The following is a 24,307-nucleotide window of genomic DNA, read 5'->3' as shown; positions in this document are numbered from 1 at the left end:
TGCACGCTGAAGGAATTAACGAGTGTTTTCTTACAACTTCCTTCCATCAAGCCTCACCCCTGATTAATCATGGATTTCATTTGGACTCTCGGTATGCTTCGGAACCGTGCCCTGCAAGCTCAGGATCAAAACTGCTCCCCTACTATAACTGAAGTATGTGAGGCACAACATAATGCACCAGCCATGCCTTTATGGAGAAAAAAAAAAAAAAAAAAAGATATAACAGGGTTGTCTTGTTTTCTTTAAAACCACATTTTAAACAAAGGATGCAGGCCTTGCCTTACAGCTTGGGGGAGCCGGGCTGCTTGCGCTGCCGCTCCAGCAGAGCCGCCCCACGTACCTGCAGCAGCTGTCAGGCACCGACACTGAGCCAGCTCCGGTACCGCCGGCGCAGAGCTCGGCCTCAGCCCCTTCCTACCGCTACCGGGGAGTTCCTTCCAGCCTTCATCGAGTCCGCACGGCTGAGGGCTGCGAGTGACATGAGTGTTGGCATATTTACATTTCCCATGCCCTTCAGAGCTTACTAAGTAAGAAAGGCAAGGAAATGTAAGGCAGGATAAAACAGCTTGCCCAAAGTCAGACGGCAAGTGGGTGGCACAGTGGGAAACAGAAGACAGATGTTCGGGGCCCTGACTTTCCACCACAATTACCTAATCTCACATGGGTTACAGTGCTGCAGCACAAAAGCTTCCTTGCCGTTCCATTTAACCAGAGTAAAAAGGAAATAAAATTGTGCTTTAAACTTCTGCTGTGTTCTGATACAGCTGCTGTGCCCACAAATCCTGCCTTAACATTTCCTCTTTTCATAAAATTTAGGTAGAAACCAACATCTAATTTATAACAAAACCACTTCCACAAAGCATGTCTTATTACAGACCACCTAAAAACTGACTTCCTGTGTACAACTTCTCATTGAGAGAATGAAAACACTGACTTCTTTTTAAGTAACGATCAAGTTTCTTGATTCATTAAAAAAAAAAAAAAGAAAGGAAAGAGCATGCGTGGGAGGGGAGCAGAAATAATAAAAAGTGCTTAGGCCACGAGGGACCACTATATCCCAGATCCCTTTGTGACATGCCAAAGCAAAAAATTTAAAGGAATATTCATTATCCTTTATAGTACCACAGATGTAACACTCGAATTAGGAAATCCACGAACACTGGGACTTTACAGCCTCTGCGAAGGGCAGAGGCAGCAGCCCGAGCAAGGCTGAGCGCTGCTCTGCAGCGCCGTAACAGAACAGCCTGCACAGATTGCGTTCTGCATTGTTCCAAACTTATCAAGGGCTGCAAACAATGACGCGTTTCTCTGCTGCTCATTCTGTTTTAAGGAGTCGCAATGAATCAAATTAAGCAACTTCTCCCAAAGTACACCTAGGTAACTTTGATAGAAAGAAGAATGTAAGGACCTCAGAGCTATTCATCACCGGGCCCAGAGCTCAGGTTCGCTCTGAAGAGAGCAGTGCCATTAGCGGCAGCTGAAAATAAAGCCAACACATTCTCTGGTTTACAGCATATTAAAATGTTTCAAAACTCAGGCTATTACAGCTGAGAATGTAAATAACAGTCCAGATCTGTCCTTACATTTCAGAAAACATAACCAATTCACAAATATTGAATCTGGAAATACAGCAATGAGAGGCTAACACCTTGTCAAATCAAAACATTACTTTTCTGCAAAGCAAATCCTTTTAGAATGACCATCCCTGGATCCCACTGAACATTAAATCTACACATCAGTGTCCAACAGTTGTAACAATACAATTCAAACTGTATGTCAAGTCTGAATTAACTAAGCTTTCACTTTCAGACAAGCAAAATTCCTTGCACCTCCTGACTCTGGCCTTAGCCCCAGCTCCACACAGACCTCCAAACCCCCCTGAAATGAACCCACGGCGAGCAAACCACCTTTTCTCATGCTAACAACTCTATTGTAATAACATCTTCAGAGGCCATACTCAAGGTCTCAGGGAAAAGTAAACCACCCGAGTGCTTAATACTCCAACAGCGCATTAACTCGTTCACACCCAGACAGCCTTGCCAAACAAGGAGGAGTTTTCTCTCATGTTTTCTTGATTTATATTTTCACAGCTGTCAGAGAGAAAAGCATGTAGGAAGCAAGTTATGTAAACCACCTGATTAGGCTAAAATCCTCTGTGTGGATCACACCTCCTTCCCTCTTCCCCTCCCGGCACAGTTAAATACAAAAAGTAGAGGGACTTTGTCTATTACTCAAAGCAGATTATTTTTTCAAAGGTTAAACCAGTCCTTTACTTGTATTGCTCTTTGTTACAACGTACAATGCTGTACAACAGAAAGAGAACATTCTCATCCTCACGTTTTGCTATTTGCAGCCTCGCTGCTTTCAGCTTTACTTTTCTTGCACCCAGCACCACGGCTCTGCTAAGGGAGGCCTGGGGCAGGGGCAGGGCTAGGAACGGCTCTCCTCTTGGTTACTGCTCTTGGTTAACTGCAACCAGAACGTAAGCCATGGCTACAGAAGGGAGAGATGAGAAAAATTACAATCTTTCAAAAGCACAACAGTTTTGCAGAAAAACACAACATCAGAAGCTAGAAATTATTATTCCCCTGGTCTGTTCTGCGTCTCACAGGAAATAACAAGCAACTGTATAAAACATTTCAGATCCAGAGAGATAATTCAGAAATCCTGTCTTGCTTCAAATTCTCCAAATCTTAAATCCATTTGTGAGGAAACAACATATTCCAAGCAAAGTTGAAGCATGCCTACAATTTGTCTGAGGGACCTCGTGGCAAGTCAGAACAGAAAACAAGATTAATGCACACATCTCTGTTCCAATTTCATTTGAAATTTTAAAATAAAAAGCAAATGCCACTGCCCTCTTCCCCACAAGTCATTTTAGGATTGCTGTTAAAGAAAACACAGCAAATGCACCCACTTCAAGTCTTTGAGAGCAAGTAAAACAGCTGGAGCCACCAACACTAGCACTGCTTTTCTAGCAGTTTAAAGTAACAGTATGTAAAAAAATCCACCAAAATATTTCGCACATCTCCTTTAAAAGCTACTATTCTATTTCAGAAAAGTATAAATTAAATGTATTCTCTCCCACGCAAGAAAACATGATTTTTCCACCAGAACAGTCATATCGGGACTGATCTAAATAGTTCAGGGCAGCTGACCCATACCTTTAACACAACTCTGTTCCCATTGGGCTGGAAACACACCGTTTCAAAGACTTCCCAGCAAGACTGACTGCACTACTTCACGGGGAAGACTTAAACAGAATTCTGTTTCAGCAGTGGGGTAAAAAAGTGTACCCGGAGCCCCACCATGTTCGTGCAGCAACGAGCGGCCGCTGGCCATCGCTGGGTGCTCGTAGCTCAGGTGGGCTCCGAGCCACGCTGCGGGCCCGGCCCGCACCACGCCAAGGCCTCAATGCGACGCGGCCGCCCCGGGGCAGGCGGCAGCGCGGGCAGCGAGGGGGTTAAAGCGGTGTCAGACAGCAAGCGCTGGCTCCTGACCAAAGGGACATGGGAACCGGGGCAGCTGAGGTATAAAGGCCTCATTGTAGCAGCCCACTGGATTGGAAATGACTTGTAGGCCTAATGAAACAAAACTTTGGCAGTAAAACAGAATGAAAGGAATGAGACAATAAAAGACAGGAACAAAGGGAGCAGAGTTGTTTCAGCTTAGGAAAATAAGCTCACTTTGTTGTTGGGAAAAGCCAAAGCCGATTAGGATAAACCAATGACTAGGCATAAGTCTTCCAAACTAATTACACAGTTCACCATGTGAAGTATAATTGCAAGTCGCAAAATAAGGACTACATTACTTTCACAGGAGCTCTATGCAGGGAGCGTTACCTAGAACCGAACCGAACAAGTCCCTTATCATCACCCACTTGCATCCCGAAAGGTGCAGAACGTGCACGTCCTGACAGAGGGCATTTCACTGGTGCCGAGGGGCCTTCTGCTGGTCACAGTCCTCTGGGTGAGGCTTTAGGAGGCTGTAACTTTACTTTTTAACAATACCAGAAGCCTTAAACGCTCCGACACGTCCTGACCTCAGAGCGCACCGTTCGGTTACGCTTTCAGAAAGCCATGACGCTGGCAGGTCGGCAGCCCCAGCACTGCCACCGCCGGCCGGCCTGCACCCTCTCATTTACGCTCGTTTTCAAACTCGGTTGTAACAGACAGCTTTTCACACACCAGCAGCGCTGAGGACCCTGGATTAGTTAACACAGCCAGCGAATGTATTACGTTTGCCAAAATGTCTGAAACATCTTTGACTGAAGTAATTGTGGATCACAGAAGCAACTGTTTGATTTGAAAGGGTTACTGTTCAAAGTGCTGCTTTGCTGGCTCAGCCTCCTCACGCCCTCAGCCGCACCTTGCTCCCCGAGCCCCCTGAAATGGCCGCAGCGCCGAGCACCCTCCCAGGCGGGCCGCCCTCCTCCAGGGCACAGCGCATCCCGTGGCTCCCCCAGGCCCTGGCCCCCTCCTCTCCTCCTGCAGAGGGGCTGCGAGCCTCTCGGGGGAGGCTACAGCGCCTGTGTGCCCCCACATGTTCAGCATTACCAACCCTAAGCGTTCAGCAGTCACGAGGCTTTTAATTACGCTGTTCTGCACTCCTTCTGTTAAGCCTCTTGGTTTTAACTCAGGTAATTTTTCCCAGTCTTCCTCCACAGCTTACAGCAGTAAGGGACTTCCCTTCCTCGCTGATTGAAAGCGAGGATTCTCACATATCTCGGCCTTACAGAAAGAAAAAACAATCATATCAGAAACTTCACGATAAAAGTCTCAGGAGTTATCATTACCACATATTTTGGTGTTCTAGCTGGCAGGCATTTTCACTGGTGAAGTCAGGGAAGGGGGTTTATTAAATGCAGTTTTCTTTTTACTGGAGAGAAAGGTTCTGACATTTACTTTTCAAAAGGAAGCGGTTTCAAATTCAACACTTTAGGGCCCTTCCTGCCAACTCCAGTTAAATTAGTGAGTCAGCTTGGCCCCAGAGCTGATAGCTGCTCTAACCACGTAGAGTATTTCAAGAGCTACCTCAAGTTACCAAAACGACCTCCCCTGGTTGCAAAGCTCTTCTCTGCAGCAAGTACAAACAGGATTTCAAGAAGCACAGCAGCAGTTAAGCAATTTTTTCCACACCAATAAATAAGCTCAGCATTTCGAAGAGGAAGTCACCTGAGATGTTCTTATCAAATATGGGCGTCTCCTCTACACGTTAATTATGTAATGCAATTGTCTTTATTTTAAGAAAGTGCTAAGCAAACGCAAACCTTGCCAATCGATCCTGATGCATTGTTTGCATTGTAATGGCTTGATGGGAGAGCGAGTCTTGTGTGCTAAGCAGTGCACAGATGTGTCATCAGTCTGCCACAAGGAGCCTGCAGCCTAAACCAGCAAGTCAAGGAAAGGTCGGGAAGGGGAACGGACACGGAGAAGGAAGCAGCTCCTACACAGCCCTGCAGGCCCAGTCCAGGGTCATTGTCCCTGAACCAGAATCCCACCCACTGCAGCGGGCTAATGAGTCTCCTCATTTTGCTGGACCACAAGTCCACGATTCCTAGGGGTATTAACTAGCACTGCACCTTCTCACAACCAGAGCATCACCTCAAAACACCCCTCAAACCAGTCTCAGCTGACAAACAACAAAGTACAGCAGAGAGCACTTGAATGCCTGCACACAAGGTCGAGACACATCGGCACAGCCAAAAAGCCTCTCCTCCAAAATGCCACTGCCTTCAAACTCAGCTCCTTTTCACAAGCTAGCATATAGCAGCTTGGAACAGGGATGAAACTGGAAAATGCCATGTGGTAGCACAGGGGCAAGCTCTGTGAGCCCCAGCTCCTACAGTAGCTGAACTCCAGCAACCGGACCACGCAGCCTCAGCAGGACATACCTCATCTCTCCTGCTAGGGGTAGGGTTATAGCTCTGGTCACAACTTGGACAATTATTTTCAGCCCCTTTATTTTTTAGCCCTCAATTTACGACACTTGAAAAAGTATGTCATTTTCCAAAAGCACTGCCTATTGAAAGTCTGACCTCTTTAAGCTGTCTCAAGAAAGGCAAATCACAAAAGCAGGAACTGAAGCATCCCGAACCACAAGTCTACTGAAAAACGCAACCCAGTTGTCTGCATTCTCAGGGACTGTAAAAATGCAAACATGAAACTACCAGATGGTGAAATTAAAAAGGCTATATTAAGAGAGCATCCAGACAATATGCAAAGCACTTATATTGAAACTATTATTAACTTCAAAAATACAGGTTAGAGGAGTTCTGCAATTAGAAGTAACTACACAAGAAACATCCAAAAGCTCATGTAATCCTTTAATAAAAGGCTCAGCAGGCTGTAAACATCCTGCCGGAATCGAAGATTATTATTGAAAATAAAATGAATGGCTTGCAAAACAACCATCAATCCAGCACAGGAACAGTTTATAAACTCCCCTCCTCAGCCCTCAACAAAATACTGCATGGCCAAGGCATTTCAGAGCCAGATAAAAGAAATATAAACTAACTACAAGGAATGGGAGCTGCTTTGCTTTGGGATAACCTGCTGTGTCCTCATGCAATCATGCATCTAAATCATCAGCTGATGCACTCCGAAAGACGGGAATAGAGCTGCGTGCAGCACCAAAGGTTCAGTGCCCACTGGGAGCACTGAGGCCTCGGGCTCTGTGCCTCCAGGAACAGAAGTGCTCTGTCCTGCCCTGACTCCAGAGGATCAGCTCACCCCAGTACGCCAACCTACAGCTCATTACACCACCACAGCCGTGGTTCTGGGTCTACTGCCTCTGCAGAGAGGGGGCTTACAGGAGTCTCCATGTGCAAATTCTTCACCTCGTTGGAAGGTGAACAGGCATCCAGAAGCCTTGGGGGTGCAAAGTGCCCAGAGGGACTTTGACATGACAGAGCCCAGTCCTGAAACACCACCTTTGAGGACACGGCACCCCACGGAAGCGGGTGGCACCAAACTCCAGCTGGAGCTTCGCTGCTGAAAATAATATTCTGGCAAGGTTCAGGTTTCCTTCAAACAGCACTAAATCCTTCCAGAAACTTCTGAGTTTTTCTGTTTTGGTTGTGTGTTTTTTTTAACGATTTCAGAATTCTACATATAGTTCCATAACGATGTTGCTCAAGAGTTTTTTGATAAGAATTGAAAAGGATATTCCAGTGACTTCCGTATTACTTTTGCTATTCACATGGTTCCTTCAGGCATTTCCACAACTTAATGAGCTCTCTCAAATACCTCTATATGCTCTTTTAGCTACCGGAATCGGGGTAAACAGAAGGCTGATTTTATGGAGTAGACAACTGTGTAATCATTCAGCTAAGGGTCAAATTCTTCCTGAACATATGCAAATTCAACTCCCAATGATTATTTTTTTTAATAAAGGTAAACAGTGTTGGCAATGCCGTACACATTCATATGCAACAAACAAAAGGAATTCCAGAACCAATTTAAATAGGCTTTGAGAAATTATATTGAAAGGCAGAAAATTTGGCCCTCCTTTGAGCACAGGCCTCACTGCGCTTTTGTTTTTCAAAACACACTTTAAAAAGAAAGGGAAAAAAAAGAAGAATTCAAAATATGCAGTGCTCATTTGGGCAGGAACTTACCTTGCCAAACTGTTCAAAGTATTGCTTTACGTCTTCCACTACTGTATTAGCCGATAATCCACCTACAAATATTTTCTTTGTTCTTGTGACCATCTGCAAGAAATTACAAGACAAGCATATGGTTTAACCAGATTATTTCAAACAATATGTGGAAAAAAAAGAAATATTCGTCAGATGCCATCCCTAGCCCAGTTAATGAGAATATTTCTCTACAAAAGCAATTCAGATTCTATTTGATTAGATACTTCTTTTTTCTTTGTCTAGTTTTGTTTTTATTTGAGAAATGGCTGAGTAAAGGCACTCAATAACAACTCTAGCCCCCGGATATTTTTTTTTAATAAATGATTTTTATTGTGCTTCTCAATGCAAATATAAGTGAAAAAGGATTCCAAGTGTCATATCCTCATAGCTACCGTCTCAAAAAGGCGTGCCATTTTCCCCCCTTCTTTCCTAAAGACAAAGTGCCTGCTCCTTGGCTGGCAAAAGGCAATTACACCAAATTGAAGCGCTGTGTTATTAAGTTTCCGTAAGCCAGTTTAAAAGGAACTTGGTACAGTCACTTTAAAACTAATCACATGAGGTGAGACAGCAAGAGCCACTGACTCGGTGCCCTAGCTGCCACAGGCCGCGCTCCAGCTGCAACGCGTGGCATCGCCACCATCCAGGGGCCGGATCAGGCCCCACATCGCCCTGCCCCGAGTGTTACCCAAGACCCCAGCTGAGCACCCAGCTCTTCTTGCTGACCCTTCCCACTCAAACACAACGTGAAGGGATTATGCTGGACTCCCTACAGAGCACGTCCTTTCAGGCGGCTCATTATCCGTAACCCTTTAGGACAGACAGGACCCAGCCCAGGGACCCGAACCTACAGACCAGCGGCAGGGAAGCTGGTGCCACTGGTGGGCCAATCCCAAAGAGCCTGCGTGCCCTGTGGGCCACCTTACGCCGAATGCAGATCCAGGACAATGCTGTCAACACACTCCAAAGGGCCAGGCACCATCCCCGTAGGCCTGGACCCAGGGGAAAGCCTCTAGCTCACAGCAGGCAATGCCCTTCCAGCTGGAGGCAACAGCCACCTAGCAGACTACTCACCTTGTACAGATGTTTTGAAGTTAATATCGCATGTTAACTGAAGAAACCAACAAACACGTCAGTAAGAAATTCATATATTAAAATGCTTGATTTTCTTTCCTGTGTGACAGAAACTGGCTGAAGGAGCCAACTTGCAGAGACTGAAGGGAAAAAACACCCCGTAACACCAGAAGCAGGACCAGCTTTGGCTGAACAACAGCCAAATTCCCCGTGAAAAGGGAAGGACACCGGGCAGCCGGCCGGGGACGCCACTGCTGCAGCTGCTCAATGCAGAGGTTAGGCCTGCTTCCCTCTCTTCCCTTTTTATTTTTAGTACAGATGAGATGCACTTTATGACAGCGACGGAGGCGCATGGGGCTGCCTGCAGGTCACCGCCGGGCTCTGCAGCCCCATCAGCCCGGGCTGCCAGGAGCAGCGCTGCTGCCCGAACTGGCGCTGGCCCAGCCGGGCTTTGTGATGTGACCGGAGCCATAGTGACAAGCTGGGGTACACGGCTACCGGCGAAGCCTTCACGGAGCTGAGGCACTGAACAAAAAGCTTGGAGTTGCCCCAAATTCTCTCAGTGCAGAACAAATTAAACATCACTCCCGTCTCCGCCGCCATTCAAATTAACCAGGGTAGATACTTCCCTCAATCAGCCCCCTAACCATGCTTTACAGAGCTTCACTTTATTTTTTTTAAGTTAGGAAGAAAAGAAAAAAAAGGTGTAAAAATTCAATTATTTTTTCCTGGCTGCAATCTAGGACTCGAAATTGAAGTCCAAGCATATATTTTTCTGTAGAAAATTGTCATTTACAAATAAAGAATTGGCTAAAGCCGACTTGTAACTAAAGGATTTTGCAGGGCTGTCAAGAGCCCTCTGCCTGCCAGCATCTGATTTAAGATCAGGCTGAGCTTCTGTTGTCATACAAAAGAGAGAGGAAAGCAATTATTCTAAAGCAATATTTGAAATTATCATCATTTTTATATTTGACCAAGAAAGAGAGAGGTACTTCTGTTAGAAGCAGGATTGAAGGTTAAAAAAAGAAAGAAAGACAGACTACTTTGTTTCAATCGCTTCAGTCCAGGAAAATATTGGTAATGACAAGCAAATTCACAACATTTTAATGCCTAGAGATGTGTTGCGAGCTGGGAAATGGTTTCAGAAATCAGCTCCTTGGTACAAAAGTGAAGGACAAAATTAAGTCTGCTTTTACAATCTACGTTTTCCTGAAGAGACAGTTCAATTGCTTTGTTACACACGTTCCCCTCAGCAAAAGAATACAAGTAATTTGTAGCTTTAGCGATTCCTCCTGCCCTGACGCGCTCCGACAGGACGCGCCGGTGCCGCCCTCTCGCCCCGGCACGGAGGCCGCGTGCTCGGCCCGGAGCCGCGACTCGGGGCACCCGCGGTGGGGGAACACGGCCAGAAAGCTGCCGCGCGGCTGGCTTGTCTGTGCCGGTACGGCCCCACCGATCTGCGATTGCTAGATGAGCGCAGCGGGACTCGGGCCAACTGGAAACGAAGCTTCCAAGTCCTGCTCTAACCTGCAAATCCGCCCCCACAGCCACACAGGGGAGCCGTGAGGCGAGGGCAGGCCCCGAGCCTGAGGGCTTCCCGGGCTTGGCACCGCGCAGCCAGGAGCCGCGCACGCTGCTGGCCTAACAGCTAATGGCAACGGCCCTTCAACGCCAGCCAAACACCATGGAGCATTCAAAAAACATAAGATTATTGGAAAAAAAATAAAGGTGTTCACTAACTCAGGCGTTTTACTGCACCAGGGACACCCGCTCTGGACATCAGCCACTGAACCACCAGCGAAAGAGATCTTAAAGCTGATCCAGCCGTCAGGACCTGTTCACCCAAGAGTTCTGAGGGAGCTACAGGCGAAATCATTGACTAGGAAGCTCAGAAACCTTCACTGCTACCAGCTGCAAGGGCACACAAGGAGAGCACATTAATCCCCCCACTCAGTACCGCTGCTGACTACAGTCAGAGACACGGCACCGAGGCCAACGGCCTCCTGCTGCGTCCCGTCAGGGGTGCTCCCGTGCCTCGCGGGGTTCCCTCCGCTGTCACCTCCCCAGACCTGTGCTTGTTGCAGGGAGGAAGAACAAAGGGTTAAGAAGTATTTACTGAAGTACACTTAACATTGCTTAGTAAACATTAATGATGACAAATGACCAGAGCACAGAGAACTGAGCTAACTGAAGAGCTTTTCTTTTCAAAATTAGTGTTTTTTTTTAAATCAAAATTTCTCATTTGTGAATTTTTGTGAAATTTGTGAGAATAAATTAGCACATCCCCAAATCCCCTACTATTTTACAAAAACATTTATGCCTATATCTAAGAAAAACACGCCTTGCCATCAGTTTGCAACCATTACCAGTATTTTTTTTTAATTATAGCAGAAAAAAAAAATCTGAAAGAGAGCCCACCCTCAAGGCCCTCCAAGGCAAGTGCCTGCGGCCCTGCACCACTTCCTGGAGCACACTCAGCACCAGTGCCCGGAGGCTGCTGGCGGCGGGGCGCTCCCGCAAGCAGGGCACTCGGCAGCTCCGGCTGCTCGCTGCCCGCGGTGGCGATGCGGCGTGGGGATAGCAGGAAGTGATTTGTGAGAGTCAATCACAAACCTGCGTTTTATGAACGACACTAAGAGGTCTAGGTCCGTCAGAAACCACCATACTGCCAGCTTCCCGTCTTTGTTTTTAATTTGCAGTATAATATATCTATCATTTGCTGTTGCAGGACTGTGCAAAATGTAGATAATAAATGTTTTTGGAGCCTCTGCACACCGAAGGTGTCTCTCTCGCTGTAGCAGGAATCAACAGGGGAGAGTTAGATCTAACGTTGGTTATAAAGTCTGTTAATTGCAAGTACCTGCAGAATTGCTTTGTTTGTATACTGTGTTGGTGTTGCAGTTAATCAAAACACATGTGACTACAACTGCAAAGAGTCACTCAAGGTTACAATCCCTTTATTGGCTTGGCTTTTGAGAAATACATTCGCCTTTGTGTTCTGCAACTGAGCAAACACTTCAGCTGGTGCGGAAGCAGGAAAAGCCACGGTGCTCCATCAAGACAGCTCTTCTGGTTTAATGCCATTTTTTTGCAAGGTTAAGGTTACAATTAGATCAGTTTGGGGCATACAAGGAAAATCTCTAAACAACAGGCTGATGGCACAGTCTCTGGAAGCAAAAATCCTGTCCCATTCTAGCATGTCAATACACCTTACGAAATAAAACCAAGCAATAAAGGACAAATGAAGGAACACACAGTTTTGCAGTTAGAGCCTCCAGTTCAGCGTCCATTAATATCCTCACATACCAACTCCATTTTTAAGTTTCTTGGTTTTGTGGTTTTTTCTCCCCCCACTGTAACTGTCTTATTATCGTGAATATTTAAATGAATAAAGGGGATTTTAAGCTGATGAAATATTTTGCTGAATTCAAGGAATTTCAAAATCTCAGGCAACAAGTACCCACCACTATTTTCAGATGAGCAAAAGCACTCTTTGTTTTTAACACAGGACTTACTTATTTGGCTTTAGGTCAAATATAATGGTTTTAAGTATCATTTCCCCACCATTCTTTACCTCCTAAACATCTCAGCATGGTGGAATTGGACTAAAGTACTAATAGTGAATCTGCACCATGAATTGCTGAAATTAGCATTCATTTCAGATTAAACTAATTATGCATATATAACTGTTTTTCAGAACACTTTCCTCTCCTTGTGCTACAGTGTGTGCGTGGCTACATGCGTATTCCAGCTTGCTCACCGCATCTGCAGTTTGACTTTTCATCATTTCTAATGTATCTGCCTTCTAAATAGGTTTGTAATTGGAAACCTCATCTTTCGTATATAGATTAAACTGCATTTTATACCCCATTGTGTTGTACATCCAAACTACAGCATTAACTCTAGTTAACAACAACAGTAACTCATGTAATGGGGAAGTGATCTTGTTAACTGAAGTGCTAGGCTTCTTTGGCAGAACACAAACCATAAGCAAGAGTTCTCCAGGTTTTCTTTTTCTTTTCTCTCTTTTTTTTTTTTCCTCTCCAGGATCCTCACAGCACCTTCCAAAAAGCTATTAAAAACAAACTGAAACATAACACAAAGCCCATCATGAAAAAGGCAACATTTACTGAAAGCTGTCAACTTTTCTCCATTCACGAAGTAAGAGAACACCCCCAGTAACCATCCCCTTCCACAGTATATCAACCACTATACGGTTCAGAAACAATGGACAGATTTTGTCTACAGTACTGTGGCACCATAAGCTAGCAAATATTAGGCTCTCAAGCTCACCAAGAGGAAGAGAAACTCAATCCTGTCCAAAGGCAGCACGGCTTTACGTGCCACGTACAACATGCTTAAGTATTCAAAATAGGATTTCAGCAAGACTTAACGAGTGCAAATACCTTGTGCCTGACCCCTGCGTAAGCTAATGTCATCCTGTGAGAACCGACTCCAGCTACAGCAAGGTAGGCAGGAATGAAAGAGCTCTTTAATTCCAACAAGCAGCACAGATCCCCGGCGGGGTAAATCAGTTCCCTTGATTTCCGTGGAAAATACAGATGGGTTGTGTTCTCCCAAACCATCCAGAAATGAAACTCAGCCGAGTCCCTGCTGTATTCCTAGTTTTTGGCTGTCTCTGGTTTTGCTGTTAACTTTGAGGGTTGTTTTTTGGCTGGCGGTTTGTTGCTCCCTCCCCCCGAAGTCTCTGCTATCAGCAGGAGGCAGAACAAGCAAAGTGATTTCTCTGTGACAGGCTGAATCGACAGCCGGAGCCAGTTTCACAAGCAAATCCGGCCTCAATGCTGGCAGTGCCTTTGCTGGTCGCTTTCCTGCCTCCGGCCGAACTTAACGCTCCGGTGTGCCCCGGGAAGGCCGGCAGGTTCAGCCGCAGCACTGCAGTCCGCGTGGCTGCCACCGTGCCCTCGGGAGCATCCCTCACCAAGCGCAGCGCGGACACGGCCACGGCACTGCCCCAACGTGCACGACCACGGCAAGCTCCCGGCATGGGAGCTCCCATCTCCTGGAAATTAGCCCCAGCTGTGAGAGCTCAGCGTTTCTTTGAGCAAAATCTGGCTTCAAGCTTCAAATCAAAAGATACAGTAAAATTCACCAGAGCCAGACTTCACACCCTCCAGAGAACAGGAATAGATCACAGCCTCACAGCCTTGTTACAACCAGTTGTATCGTATCGTATCCCTTAGGGCTGCTCCCTTCCACTCTGCTCTAGTTAACTCCTTTATGCATTAGGGAAGCAAGGTCTAGAGGCAGGAAGAGGGGAACAGAGAGAAAATCTATTTAAATCCCCTCGGCTGCTTTAGCCCCTCACGCACAGTGTGGGAAGGAAGGTAACTAAATATTCACTCGGTGTGGACAGCTCACCTAACGCGACAGCCTGATTAGTGTTCAGCAGTGCTTAAAAACTGCATTAATACATTGAACAAAGATAATTAATTTTGAAGGAATACATCTCACGGCCACAAGTGCAGATCACTGTTCGATATGACAACGGACTAGGGGCAAGATTTTTGCAGTGCCCATGTAACACAGGGACAAAGGTCCCAACCAAGTAAGACTCAGCTCCTAAACCTATGTGCACAACATCACTTTGCACAGGCAAAAAGAGAGCGAGACGGCGTTCTGCCCAGGGACCTCACGCTCCAAGACATGGCAGCAGTATTTGATGGGAACAGCCTAACTGACCATTACAAGGTTCATCAGTTCCACTGTTTATATTTTACCGTCTTCTGGAAGGAAACATTATGTGCCATATCCAGAAAACAACCGGAAAGCTTTGTGCCCTCCAACAGGACCCAGGACTGTAAAAGAACGTCTTTACAAGGGCATATTCACAGTCCATTTGGCCTAAGTTTCTACAGCGAGGCAGCCTTTCAGCTGGGCTGCGCTGAAGTAGGCCAAAGTGGGAAGCCAAGCCGAGCAGCTTCCCCAGACATGCCCAGGTCCTCATTTGTAATCCGGATCAAAGCAAGTAGGAGGTAACAAAGTTAAGCAGCATCCCTGCTTTCCCAGGCCAGAGAGGGGACTGCAGAGAGCCAGACAGGGCAGGGAAGCTGGATATGGCGGTGAAGGGCACTTTGTTCCGCCTTCCCACCACCGGCTGCACAGTTGTGGGCCTGCAGCGGGCCTTCAAAGGGCAGCTTCCACCACCACCAGTGGCTGGAGGCCAGCCGCAGAGGGCAGCTGGCCACACAGGCCAACTGCTTCAAAGCTGTCTGCCTGCAGCTGGATGCCAAAATCCATACCGGGGCACTTAAGTGGCCTCATTTTTCCAGGGCCTGCAGCTCCCATTGACTCAAAACCCTCAGTCAACAGTCTTCCCAGTATTTTTCTGATTTGAGTCATATCAACCCCATGAAAATCTATAGCTGCGTTGGAGCAAAAGCAGTAGGCAAAACCCAGTTAAGTGCCTTCGATTGCTGCCGTATTTGCATACAGCTGCCAGGGCTGCCTGGAGCGCCGCCAGCACCGGGGGACGTTCCCAGTGCCGACCCAGAGCCCCTCCCTGGGGCACGGGCAGCCGGCTAGCGGAGCCACGTCCAGGCGAAGCCGCTGCCAGCTCGCAGGTGGGCTGCCCGAGCACCGCGGCTCTCAGCTAGGAGCCGGGACATGGATCCTGCACGGGACTCGTCCATCAGAAGGTGCTCCTGCTGGACAGACCGGCACGGGGCAAAGAGCCAGCTGATCTGTGGGGACGTGCTCTCGTCCTACGGCACCCACCTTTCACTGCTCCACACTCACCTCTCTCAAGTCGAGAGCGTGCACAGGCAGTTACGCTCCTCAGCCAGCCGTACCTTTCAGCACGCCGAGCAGCTCGCGCTGTCAATACGCTCAAGAGCGCATGGCTCAGCAGCTAGAATGGCTTTTACGGTGCTGTCAATGAACCTTTCTTTAAGCATGCACTTGCAAAAAGGAGAAGGAAGAAATGTATTTGGAGGCTTAACACAGTGTTCAACAAAAGCCAATAGCACAGCCCAATTTGCAGACCATGAAAAGTGCACATTCTGTAAGTTTTGAAATTCTTCCAGCTCCAAACAGTGAGGTCACTCAAAAAAAAACTTACTGCCTCTACAGCGCAGAAAGCAGACATAATTTAAATACTTCTAAGTTAGTACCAACTAATTTTTCACGATAACCCTGACAAATCAGCGATAAGAGCTCTGTTAAGATTCTAGATAATGTTCTGCTAAAACAAGAAAAAAATCACATGAAGCAAAAAGAAATGTGTAAAGCAATTTACCTCCCTCCCAACATACTCCAGATGATTTCTCTGTAAAGAACAAATGGAAAACTTTAACCCTTAGCCTTGATTAATTTCATCTACATAATATAGATGCACATGGCAATCAGTTACTGATGAGCAAGTTTTTCTTCATCTGCTGAGTCAAGCTAATGTCTGTGCAACACACTGCTTGGCTTTCTCACTAGAGAGATCTTTTCCTCTGATGTGAGACCACTGAAATCTTGCAAAACGTCCAGATTTGCTTATTACTGCTGTTGAAATACTTTCACAATTCTATGAAATGCCACATTTTCTTTTATCCTCTTTCCCCCCCCACACAAATGGGTTGGCGAATTGCAAGAATTACTCCGCTCCCACCTTCTTCTCACAAAAGAAAGATGTTTCCCTTGCCAGGGAGGGAACCCACCAGCCATTATAAAAGCAACAGAGTTGTCGCTCTAAAGCAGATCAAATAACCCTTGACTAGGAATAAAAGGGCCCCAAGGAGCGGCATCGAGAATGAAGAGTAGAAGCAAGACAAGAGAAAACATTCATACTTTTTTCGAGGGAAGGCAGCACCTCGCAGCTACAAGAGCTTGTCTCCCTTGTGTGATGTTTACTCACTTACTGACCACAGGGCAAGTCATTTTAGTCTCCATAGGGCTGATATATCAAAGAGTCTTGGGAGAAACTTAGCTGGAGTCTGCAGGGCTCAGCATTTAAGCATACATTTTAACTTGCAGCGTTTGTGGAAGCCTCATTAGGTTGAGTACGTTGCACAATCGAGTGCTATGTGCCTTGATTTCCACAAAAAGAAGAACAAGAAAATATCCCCACAGCTCACTGGAGCCTGCGAGGCTTCACTCATTAAACGTCTAACCCGCTGAAAGTCTGATTTGAAGATGCTGGAAAAGTGCAAGACATTGTTACTGACATTATTGTTATTAAAGGAAGAATAAAAAATATTATTCCTAGCCAGGAAGGTCATACCAAACTACCAAGCAGGAGATAAATCAGCCAAGGTCTCCAAAAAAAGACATTATTTCTCTTTTACTCCAACATCTTAATGTGCATGATTTTTTTTGTGTGCTGGAAAGATATTTCCATAAATCCTCCTCTATAGCAAGCCTTGCTTTCAAGAAGGGGAAAAGTAGCAGATAAAATACTACCCATCAAAATGAACTCAAGTCTCTACTAACATAACTAAATGTGTAACGTTACAGATGTTTTATAGCCAGGATGTCGGATCCATTTAGATCATTTTTACAAACCCAGCAAGAAATATCTCCCCAACGCTGGAAACTACGCTAACGGGTCTTGGACCAGTTGTTTATCCAAAGATGCAGTCAGGGAACAGCAGTAACCACTGCCCAGAACTTGGCGGGTTTGTTCCCCGGCCCTGCATCAACAAGCCGGAGCCAGGACGAGGAGCCAGCCTTAAGGCACAGGGGCAGGGAAGGGGGTGAGCATGAGACAGAGAGGCCAAGGAGCAGGGGTGGGTTACCAGCAGTAGGGACTATGGGCAGCTGCTACACGCCTAAGGCCAGCTCCCAGGTGCCACCACACCTCAGCTGGTGGCCAGCGGTCACCAGTGTGCTCAGCCTGCCTCGCCTGGCAGCAGCCCGGCGCAGGACCTTCGCTGCCATCGGCTCCGCGGCTCCTCCTGCCCCCTGCCGCACCACCCGGCCTCCTCCGCGCAGGTGGGTCCTGCAGCCAGCACGCCCCAGCCCCACAAAGAGCTGGATGCAGAAAGCAGCCCTTTTCCAAGGGTAAGGAGATCCAGCTGCTGCCGAGGAGAACCCAAACAGCAGCAGAACCAAAGCGGCTCGTGTGCACGCAGCACGTCGAACCCAGGAGCTAACGCACCTCCTCCGCTCGTTACGGCGAGGAAACCGACGACCACTGCCCTTCCACTGCCATCGCCACCAGAAGAAACAGATCCGCGGCTTCTACGCTTGCCAGCCCTGCCAGAGAGAGGTGCACAGCACAACCCTCTTGCCCAACACAAGCCCCCCACCTACCTCCGACACACACACCCGGGTACACAAGCGGAGACCGTCAGTGCCACGTTAACAGCTACTGCACCGCACGCACACACGCCGTCTGCGCACATGCTGCCTGCCCGGGCTGACGGCGCAGATGACTGACGTGCGGTTTTACTTTCCGAACCCATTAGCAAGTGGTACCCAGCACTGGAAGATTTATTACCCAGACTGATAACTGCCTCACGCTGCTTTGTTTGTTAATTGCGACGAGCTTTGCCTTCAGAAGGGTGGGAGCCTAATAAATCAGTTATCTCCAGGAAGAATTTATTTAAAGTTGTTAACATTGTAAATCCAAGTACTTGGCAAGAGACTCTGCAAAGAAGGATGTGTTTATACGCTGGCATTTGGATGGCAGAACACTCGGCGTGACTCAGCACCCGGGCTTCAGTGAGACCAGCTCTAAGCAGGACCCCGGTGGGCTCGGGACCCTGCCCATGGGAACAGGCCAGCCCTTGCACGGGGACACCCCAGGGCCGCGGTTTGCAGCCCGCTCTCCTCCAACGCTCCTCTCCCAAGAGACATCTGGAAAGGCCGTGATGCACCCCCAGGGGGTGCCTGTTGCCATCCCAGGATGGCACCCAGGGAAGTGAGGGCTGATCCGTACTTTTTCTTGTACCTGCCTCACTCCACGGAGGGACCTGGGCGCCCGGCTCCGAGCCGGCAAGGCGCGCTCAGACAGCTGACGGGCACGCTGCCCCGCTCCTGCTGCTAACCCGCTTCCAGCCATGGTACAGCTGTTCCTCAGGATGAAGTCCCAAGCCTCACGCCGCTGTCTGGGTACCTGCAGGGCGCCGGGAGGTTTCCCTCCTCCTGGGGAATCTTAAGGTCTGTAACCACATTGGAAACTTCAACTGAAGGCTGGAAGCTCTGTGCCACGACTTGCACAGCCAGACCCGGGGCTGAAGACCACTCTGGTATTAGTAAGAAAAACTCTGAACCACGCGAACACCTTGAAGACACACACACGGCGCTGTACAACAGAACAGTCCTCACCGGCTAACAACCACCTCTTCTGTAGGTTTACATCCCACTGCTCCAGTCTCATTTCTTAGAAGTGATATAAAATACATAAATGTCCAGACTGAATTAAAGCATAAAGATGTTTTCCTTTTAAATGAAGGTTAACAACGTTAAAATAATGAGAGGGTCATCACAAGCTTCAGCGACAGCCGCGTGAAGCTTGCGGTAAGCCGGGACCAGCTCCCTGCCAGCCCCCACGAGGGCTTGCAGCCCTACCACCACCCCAGAACCGTGCGGCATCCAGACGCGTTCCCTGCCTCTTTTCCACGACGATTTGCTATCCAGTTTTTTTGCTACCCGGTTTTTACAAACTGCAGCGTGCCAGTCTTCCTAGCTCCAAAGTTCTGCCCTGAAGGCAAACACGCTGCCGGCTGCGGCAAGTTCTGCCGGATATTCTCTGGGAAGAAGGGGAGAGGAGACGGGGAAGGGGCTGAAGGTCTGAAAATTCCAGGTTATACATTCAGTTCAAGTTCAGCCATCCTTCATCCATTGTTAAATCGCAGACCACATACTGGGAGTTAAAGACTTATATAGGACTCCAGGGACTAATCGAGGAATGATTTCAGCTTCTAACTGTGCTCTAACCAGGCACTTAGGATGCAAAGCACAAGTTCGCGATACTATTGTACTCTGCATCAAAATGACTTTTTGATACGTTTCTGCAAATAACTAATAAGGAAAAAAAACATTGCCCTGGCATTTAACATAATTCTTCCCCTCCGTCCCCCATCCTTATATTCACATTTGTGACAAACAGCTCCTGTCTTCAATTAGGTCTACTTGATGTATGCATGAAGCCCCCAAAATATGAAAGAGCTTTTATGCAACACCAGATTATCTAATGTGCACATATTTTGCAAAAGAGCGCTTTTAAAATACCTAGTCACAGAGAAGAAAAAAAGCATTCACTAAGTGAGAAAGGAAAAAAAACACATAAAAGCAGCAAAAAAGAAACTGAATGTATTTTTATATTAAGTAATCAAGTGCTGTCACACACTGAAAACACAAAGCATTGTAAGTTTAAGTGGGCATACACTACGGGCCTTACCCTGGGACACACTTTTTCAGCAATACAGAAAGCACTCCCTTATCAACGTACCACAGTAAGGAGCAGGATCTCTGCCTATTTAAAAAAAAAAAAAAAAACACACAGAGAAATAACTTCTCTTGACAGCCTGACAGCTGACATTCTTAACTGAAAAAGCTATGTGCCAGGAATTATCAGGCCTGGCTTTTCTCTCCCTGATAGATGACAGAGCAAAAAACAACAACGGCCACACACATCTCATAAATCACAACTTTTATTGAATGCCTCGCCACATAATAGCAACAGTCAAACTGAATAAAGACGCTTTTCAGTGCTCATCTGTAAAATACTGGGGGAGAATAGAGATCATTTCCAGCACCAACGGCGCACCCCAGACAGAACAGGTATTAATATCAGCGTTGCCGTTTTTCTTATGCAGCTACCTGAATAGTTTGGAGGCTTCTTAATCTTCTATTGTTGGTGGTTTGGTGGGTTTTTTTTCAAAAAGCATAAAAGAAGGTAGTGAAGAAAAACAGGAATTAAGTGCACGTGGGACAGGAGTAGAAGGAAAGACCCAAAACTTGGATAGGCAAACAGAGGACAGCTACGTCGGACAGCTACGTCTGCCCCGAGGAACCAAGCCTGGCCTCTAGCACGCACCAAGCCCAAAAGGCACAACCACCTGCTGCCGAACGCAACGCCATGCCCGAGGTTTTCTCTCTGGAAGCACCAGGAACCTGCCTCCAGACATTTTAGGAGCTAAAAAGACAGGTGACCAGCGAATATGTGCACGCTAGATCAGGAGAAAGCAAAGGTGGCAGCCCCAGTCAAGAAAAATGGGCATGACCTCCCAAGTCAATTAACTAGAAGGGAAGCTGAAACGACAGGGAAATGACAGTGACATGGCTGCAGATGAACGCGAGGTGGGCCAGGAAAGGGGAGCGGGAAGCAAGGGGCCATTTCCCGAGAGCCCCTTGTGTCTGACAGGTCCTGATGGAAGCATGCAGCCCCCCGCTGCCACCCCAGCCCAACAAAATCCCTCTGACGTTATCTGCCGGGGGTATCCGAGCCACAAAGCTCTCCAGGACAAGGGCTGTGCCTCAAAGCACTCAAATCCCAAATGGGGATTTCTGGGTGCTCTGGAATACAAGAAGCTTAAAAATGGCCCTTTATAGACAAATATGGGCTACAGCAGGTTAAATTTCTTGCTGGCAAAGCCCCTGGGGTTGGTGAGTTTTGGGGGTTTTGGCGTCATCTTTTTTCCAAGAAAAAATGCCATTCCTTATGAGAAATTTTCAGGGAAAGTACGAAAAATCTCTATGTTGTGAAGGGGAAAAAAGGGAACAGGATGATCAAATTCTGCAAGCAGCTGCAGCTTAAACGCACCGCAGCCTCCTCCTCGGCCTTGGGACTCCCTTGCGGCTGCGAGCTGACCAGCACCTCGCCCAGCACCCTCTGAGGGAGGACAGGTCACCAGGCACGATGAAAGGAGGCAGGTAAAGCCAGCTCCTCTTCAAAAGCAAAGGACGTTAGTTACAGTAGCCCTTCACAACACACACAAAATAGTTCCAGGTTTAAAGATATATCAGTCTTTACTATTATTATTATGTTTTATTATCGGCTATAAAACGGCCGTTTCTGGAGCAGTTTGGTTGTGCTGAAAATAGTCTGATCCTTAAAAGCTTCCACGTTTCCTGGTGGAAGCACTTTATCAGAGACCACAAAGACCAACCAGTGCCCCGCACACTGCTCCTTCTGGGGGCACCCAGAGCAAGCCCGGTGAACCATCGCCTGCCAGCACCGCACGGCCCCAGTGACACCAGCACGCTCCCATCGTTCTGGGTATGCCTCGGACGATGTATCATCCCTGACAGCACCAGTGCCGACTGCTTTGCTTTTCCGCAGTCATTCCAGACGCTGCCGGGAGAGCCGTGCCGTGGCGATGCTAACACCAGGCTCCGTTTCACTAGCGGGGTGCTAGCTCCACGATTTCTGGGGCTCCTAGAGCACCGCACGCAGGACAGGGAAACGCTTCACACCCATTTTATCAACGTTGTGCTGTGCCTTCACGGCAAGGGCACTGCGCTTTGCCACCGGCTGAGCCGAAGCACTTGGGTTTGTTGAGTCGCCTCAGATTGCCTAAGTTCCACCATCACCGACTGGTTCCATTAGGCTAATAACAACAATAATAACAGTAATTTCTACTTTTATCTGAATTAGTGAAATATCAATAGTGCTTTTCATTTGAAGAGTTTAGAGGCACTTAATTTTTTTATTTCAAGAAAAGCCTAAAAACACATTTTCATCTCCCTTATAATAGAAAATTTCTAATATAATCTTTCCAGCACATAAACCAAAGAAGGCAGAGGGGCATTTGTATATTAAATCAATTATCAGAACTTCCCTTGCCTTCAACCCAAGCTAATTAAAATTTCATGTAATCCATACCAGTAATAGTATGGAGGATCACAGCTGGTGTTTTCAAAGTCAAGTAACAACATAAAAATACAAGGGGATCTTGGTCTGCAACTCTACTGCTACAAGACAGAAATAGACACCCAGCTCTTGAAATTCCAGTCAGTGCAAGTTTGACACCTACCTCCCCTGAAACCTTAAACTTGAGCATTGTTGCGGGGGTCCTGCCCCCGCCAGAGCAGAGCCCACGGTTCCCTCCGCCACCAAGAGCCTCTGAGGACCCAGCGCCAGGCTCGGGCCAGCAACCACGGCTCCAGGACGCTGCGCTCCTTTCTTTCCAGTACCGTCGCCTAACTGGTGCTCGTACGCAGTGGAACAAATCATTTCCCACTAAGCAAAAGCCAGACAAGAGCCTGCTCAAGGCTTTGTGGAACCAGTGAGCTCTGGCAGGGGACCCCCGAGGTTTACCTGTCTTCTCCTCCCCGGTGGCTGGCCCGCAGCAACGCACGCCTCTGACACTGCGAGGGGCTGGCACGCTTCCACAAGCCACCCAGAGCATCCTCACCTGGGACTCTGCACCAATTCTGTCTTTTTCAAACCAGGGGCCCTGTCCTCAAACGTTATTAAGTGCAAAACCCCCTCCTGTGCCTGTTTCCAATATTATCTTTTTTGAGAAAACAGACTGAGCATATGTTCTTGAGGCTTCTGCCCACACAGTGGGCGGGTGTTACGACAAACATCTATGCAAGATGGGTACCAAATGTGTCTAAATATGAGAAGGCGGTGAGGTTCTGGTTGCTTTTTCTTTTTCGTTTTGTTACGTTCAGGATTAATAGAATTGGGTCACTACCAAAGTTAACGAAACTTAATGAAACTTAATGAAACAACTTGCAGGCTAAATATGAGCCCAAATTCCCAAGCAGGCTCATTTTCCCTACATCACTCCTGAACTTACAGAAGGATAGGGCATTGCTCTTGGTGAGAGCACCCTGCCCCTGCCACCGCAGTGCTGCTACACGCACGGTAACCACGCTGCACCCGGCATTAGCTGCACCCCTCCTGCAAATAGCAACGATTCACGCAAGTTAGGCAGTATTCTGGAAGATTTGCAGAGAGAGATGCTGTCAGAAGTGCTTTTATTTCTCTCTGAAGAAGTGTAAGAAGGCAAAGGGAGGGGGTGGGGATTTTGTTTCCCATATCCATCTGCTCCTGCTGCCGTTCTGCATGTAAAATCACACTTCTGAATTTGTGACATCCTGCCTGGTTGCTGTGGAAATAGTTATGCCGTCACAAGCAAAGGCCAGTTGCTTCGGTTTGGGAACGAGCAGCAACTAAGATAATGTGTTCACTTAAGTGATGCTCTTAAACAAACAACCAACCAAAAAGCCTAGATATGAGGAAACAATGCGAGAGAATATGCAGACCAGAGCAGATTTGCCTCTAAAACAAACGCTTTTTAAGTTTCCCAGTAAGACATTAGCATTTCTTTAATTTCCAGCGTCTTTTTCTTTGTTCCATTAAAAACTACAAAATCCACGATTAATGAAAATTCAGAAATGTTTCTGTTCACTAAGCATGTAGCCATAAACATCACCATGTATTGTATTATTTCTAATCAGCTTCATGGGAAGGAGACATACATTTGTCTGAAGTGCTGCATCATTCTTTCGATGTAAGAGCCCCATTACCAGACTGCACTTATTTGCAAGTCAAATCATGATGCCACTATTCGAATACATTTTCAAGCCCCCAAAAAAACAAGCCAGTAGTTTAGGCTACCCAGAGCTAACTCGATCTGACAGCCATAGCACTGATGCCTGCCAGTGCTGATTGACTGGGTGGATATATTT

General features: G+C 47.2%; 1 protein-coding gene across 15 annotated transcripts in view; it reads right to left on the bottom strand.

The window, feature by feature from the left end:
- The window catches only part of MSI2 (musashi RNA binding protein 2), a 238,688-nt gene that overhangs the window by 152,157 nt on the left and 62,224 nt on the right, over positions 1-24,307 (bottom strand). For 14 of the 15 annotated variants that reach the window (XR_013941079.1, XM_080562585.1, XM_080562588.1 and 11 more), the window contains one exon: positions 7,619-7,711. The exons of the other annotated variant lie outside the window; for it this stretch is intronic. Coding sequence is in view for 13 of the 14 variants with exons in the window: in XM_080562585.1 (XP_080418711.1) it covers positions 7,619-7,711 (93 nt within the window). In the remaining variant the exon portion in view is untranslated. The remainder of the gene's footprint in view (positions 1-7,618; positions 7,712-24,307) is intronic. 15 annotated transcript variants of the gene reach the window in all.

The sequence above is a fragment of the Anser brachyrhynchus genome (genome assembly GCF_964034855.1).
Source record: "Anser brachyrhynchus genome assembly, chromosome: 20".
NCBI lineage: Eukaryota > Metazoa > Chordata > Aves > Anseriformes > Anatidae > Anser > Anser brachyrhynchus.
Note: the sequence above shows the minus strand (reverse complement) of the source record. Positions and strands in the feature narration are given on the sequence as shown.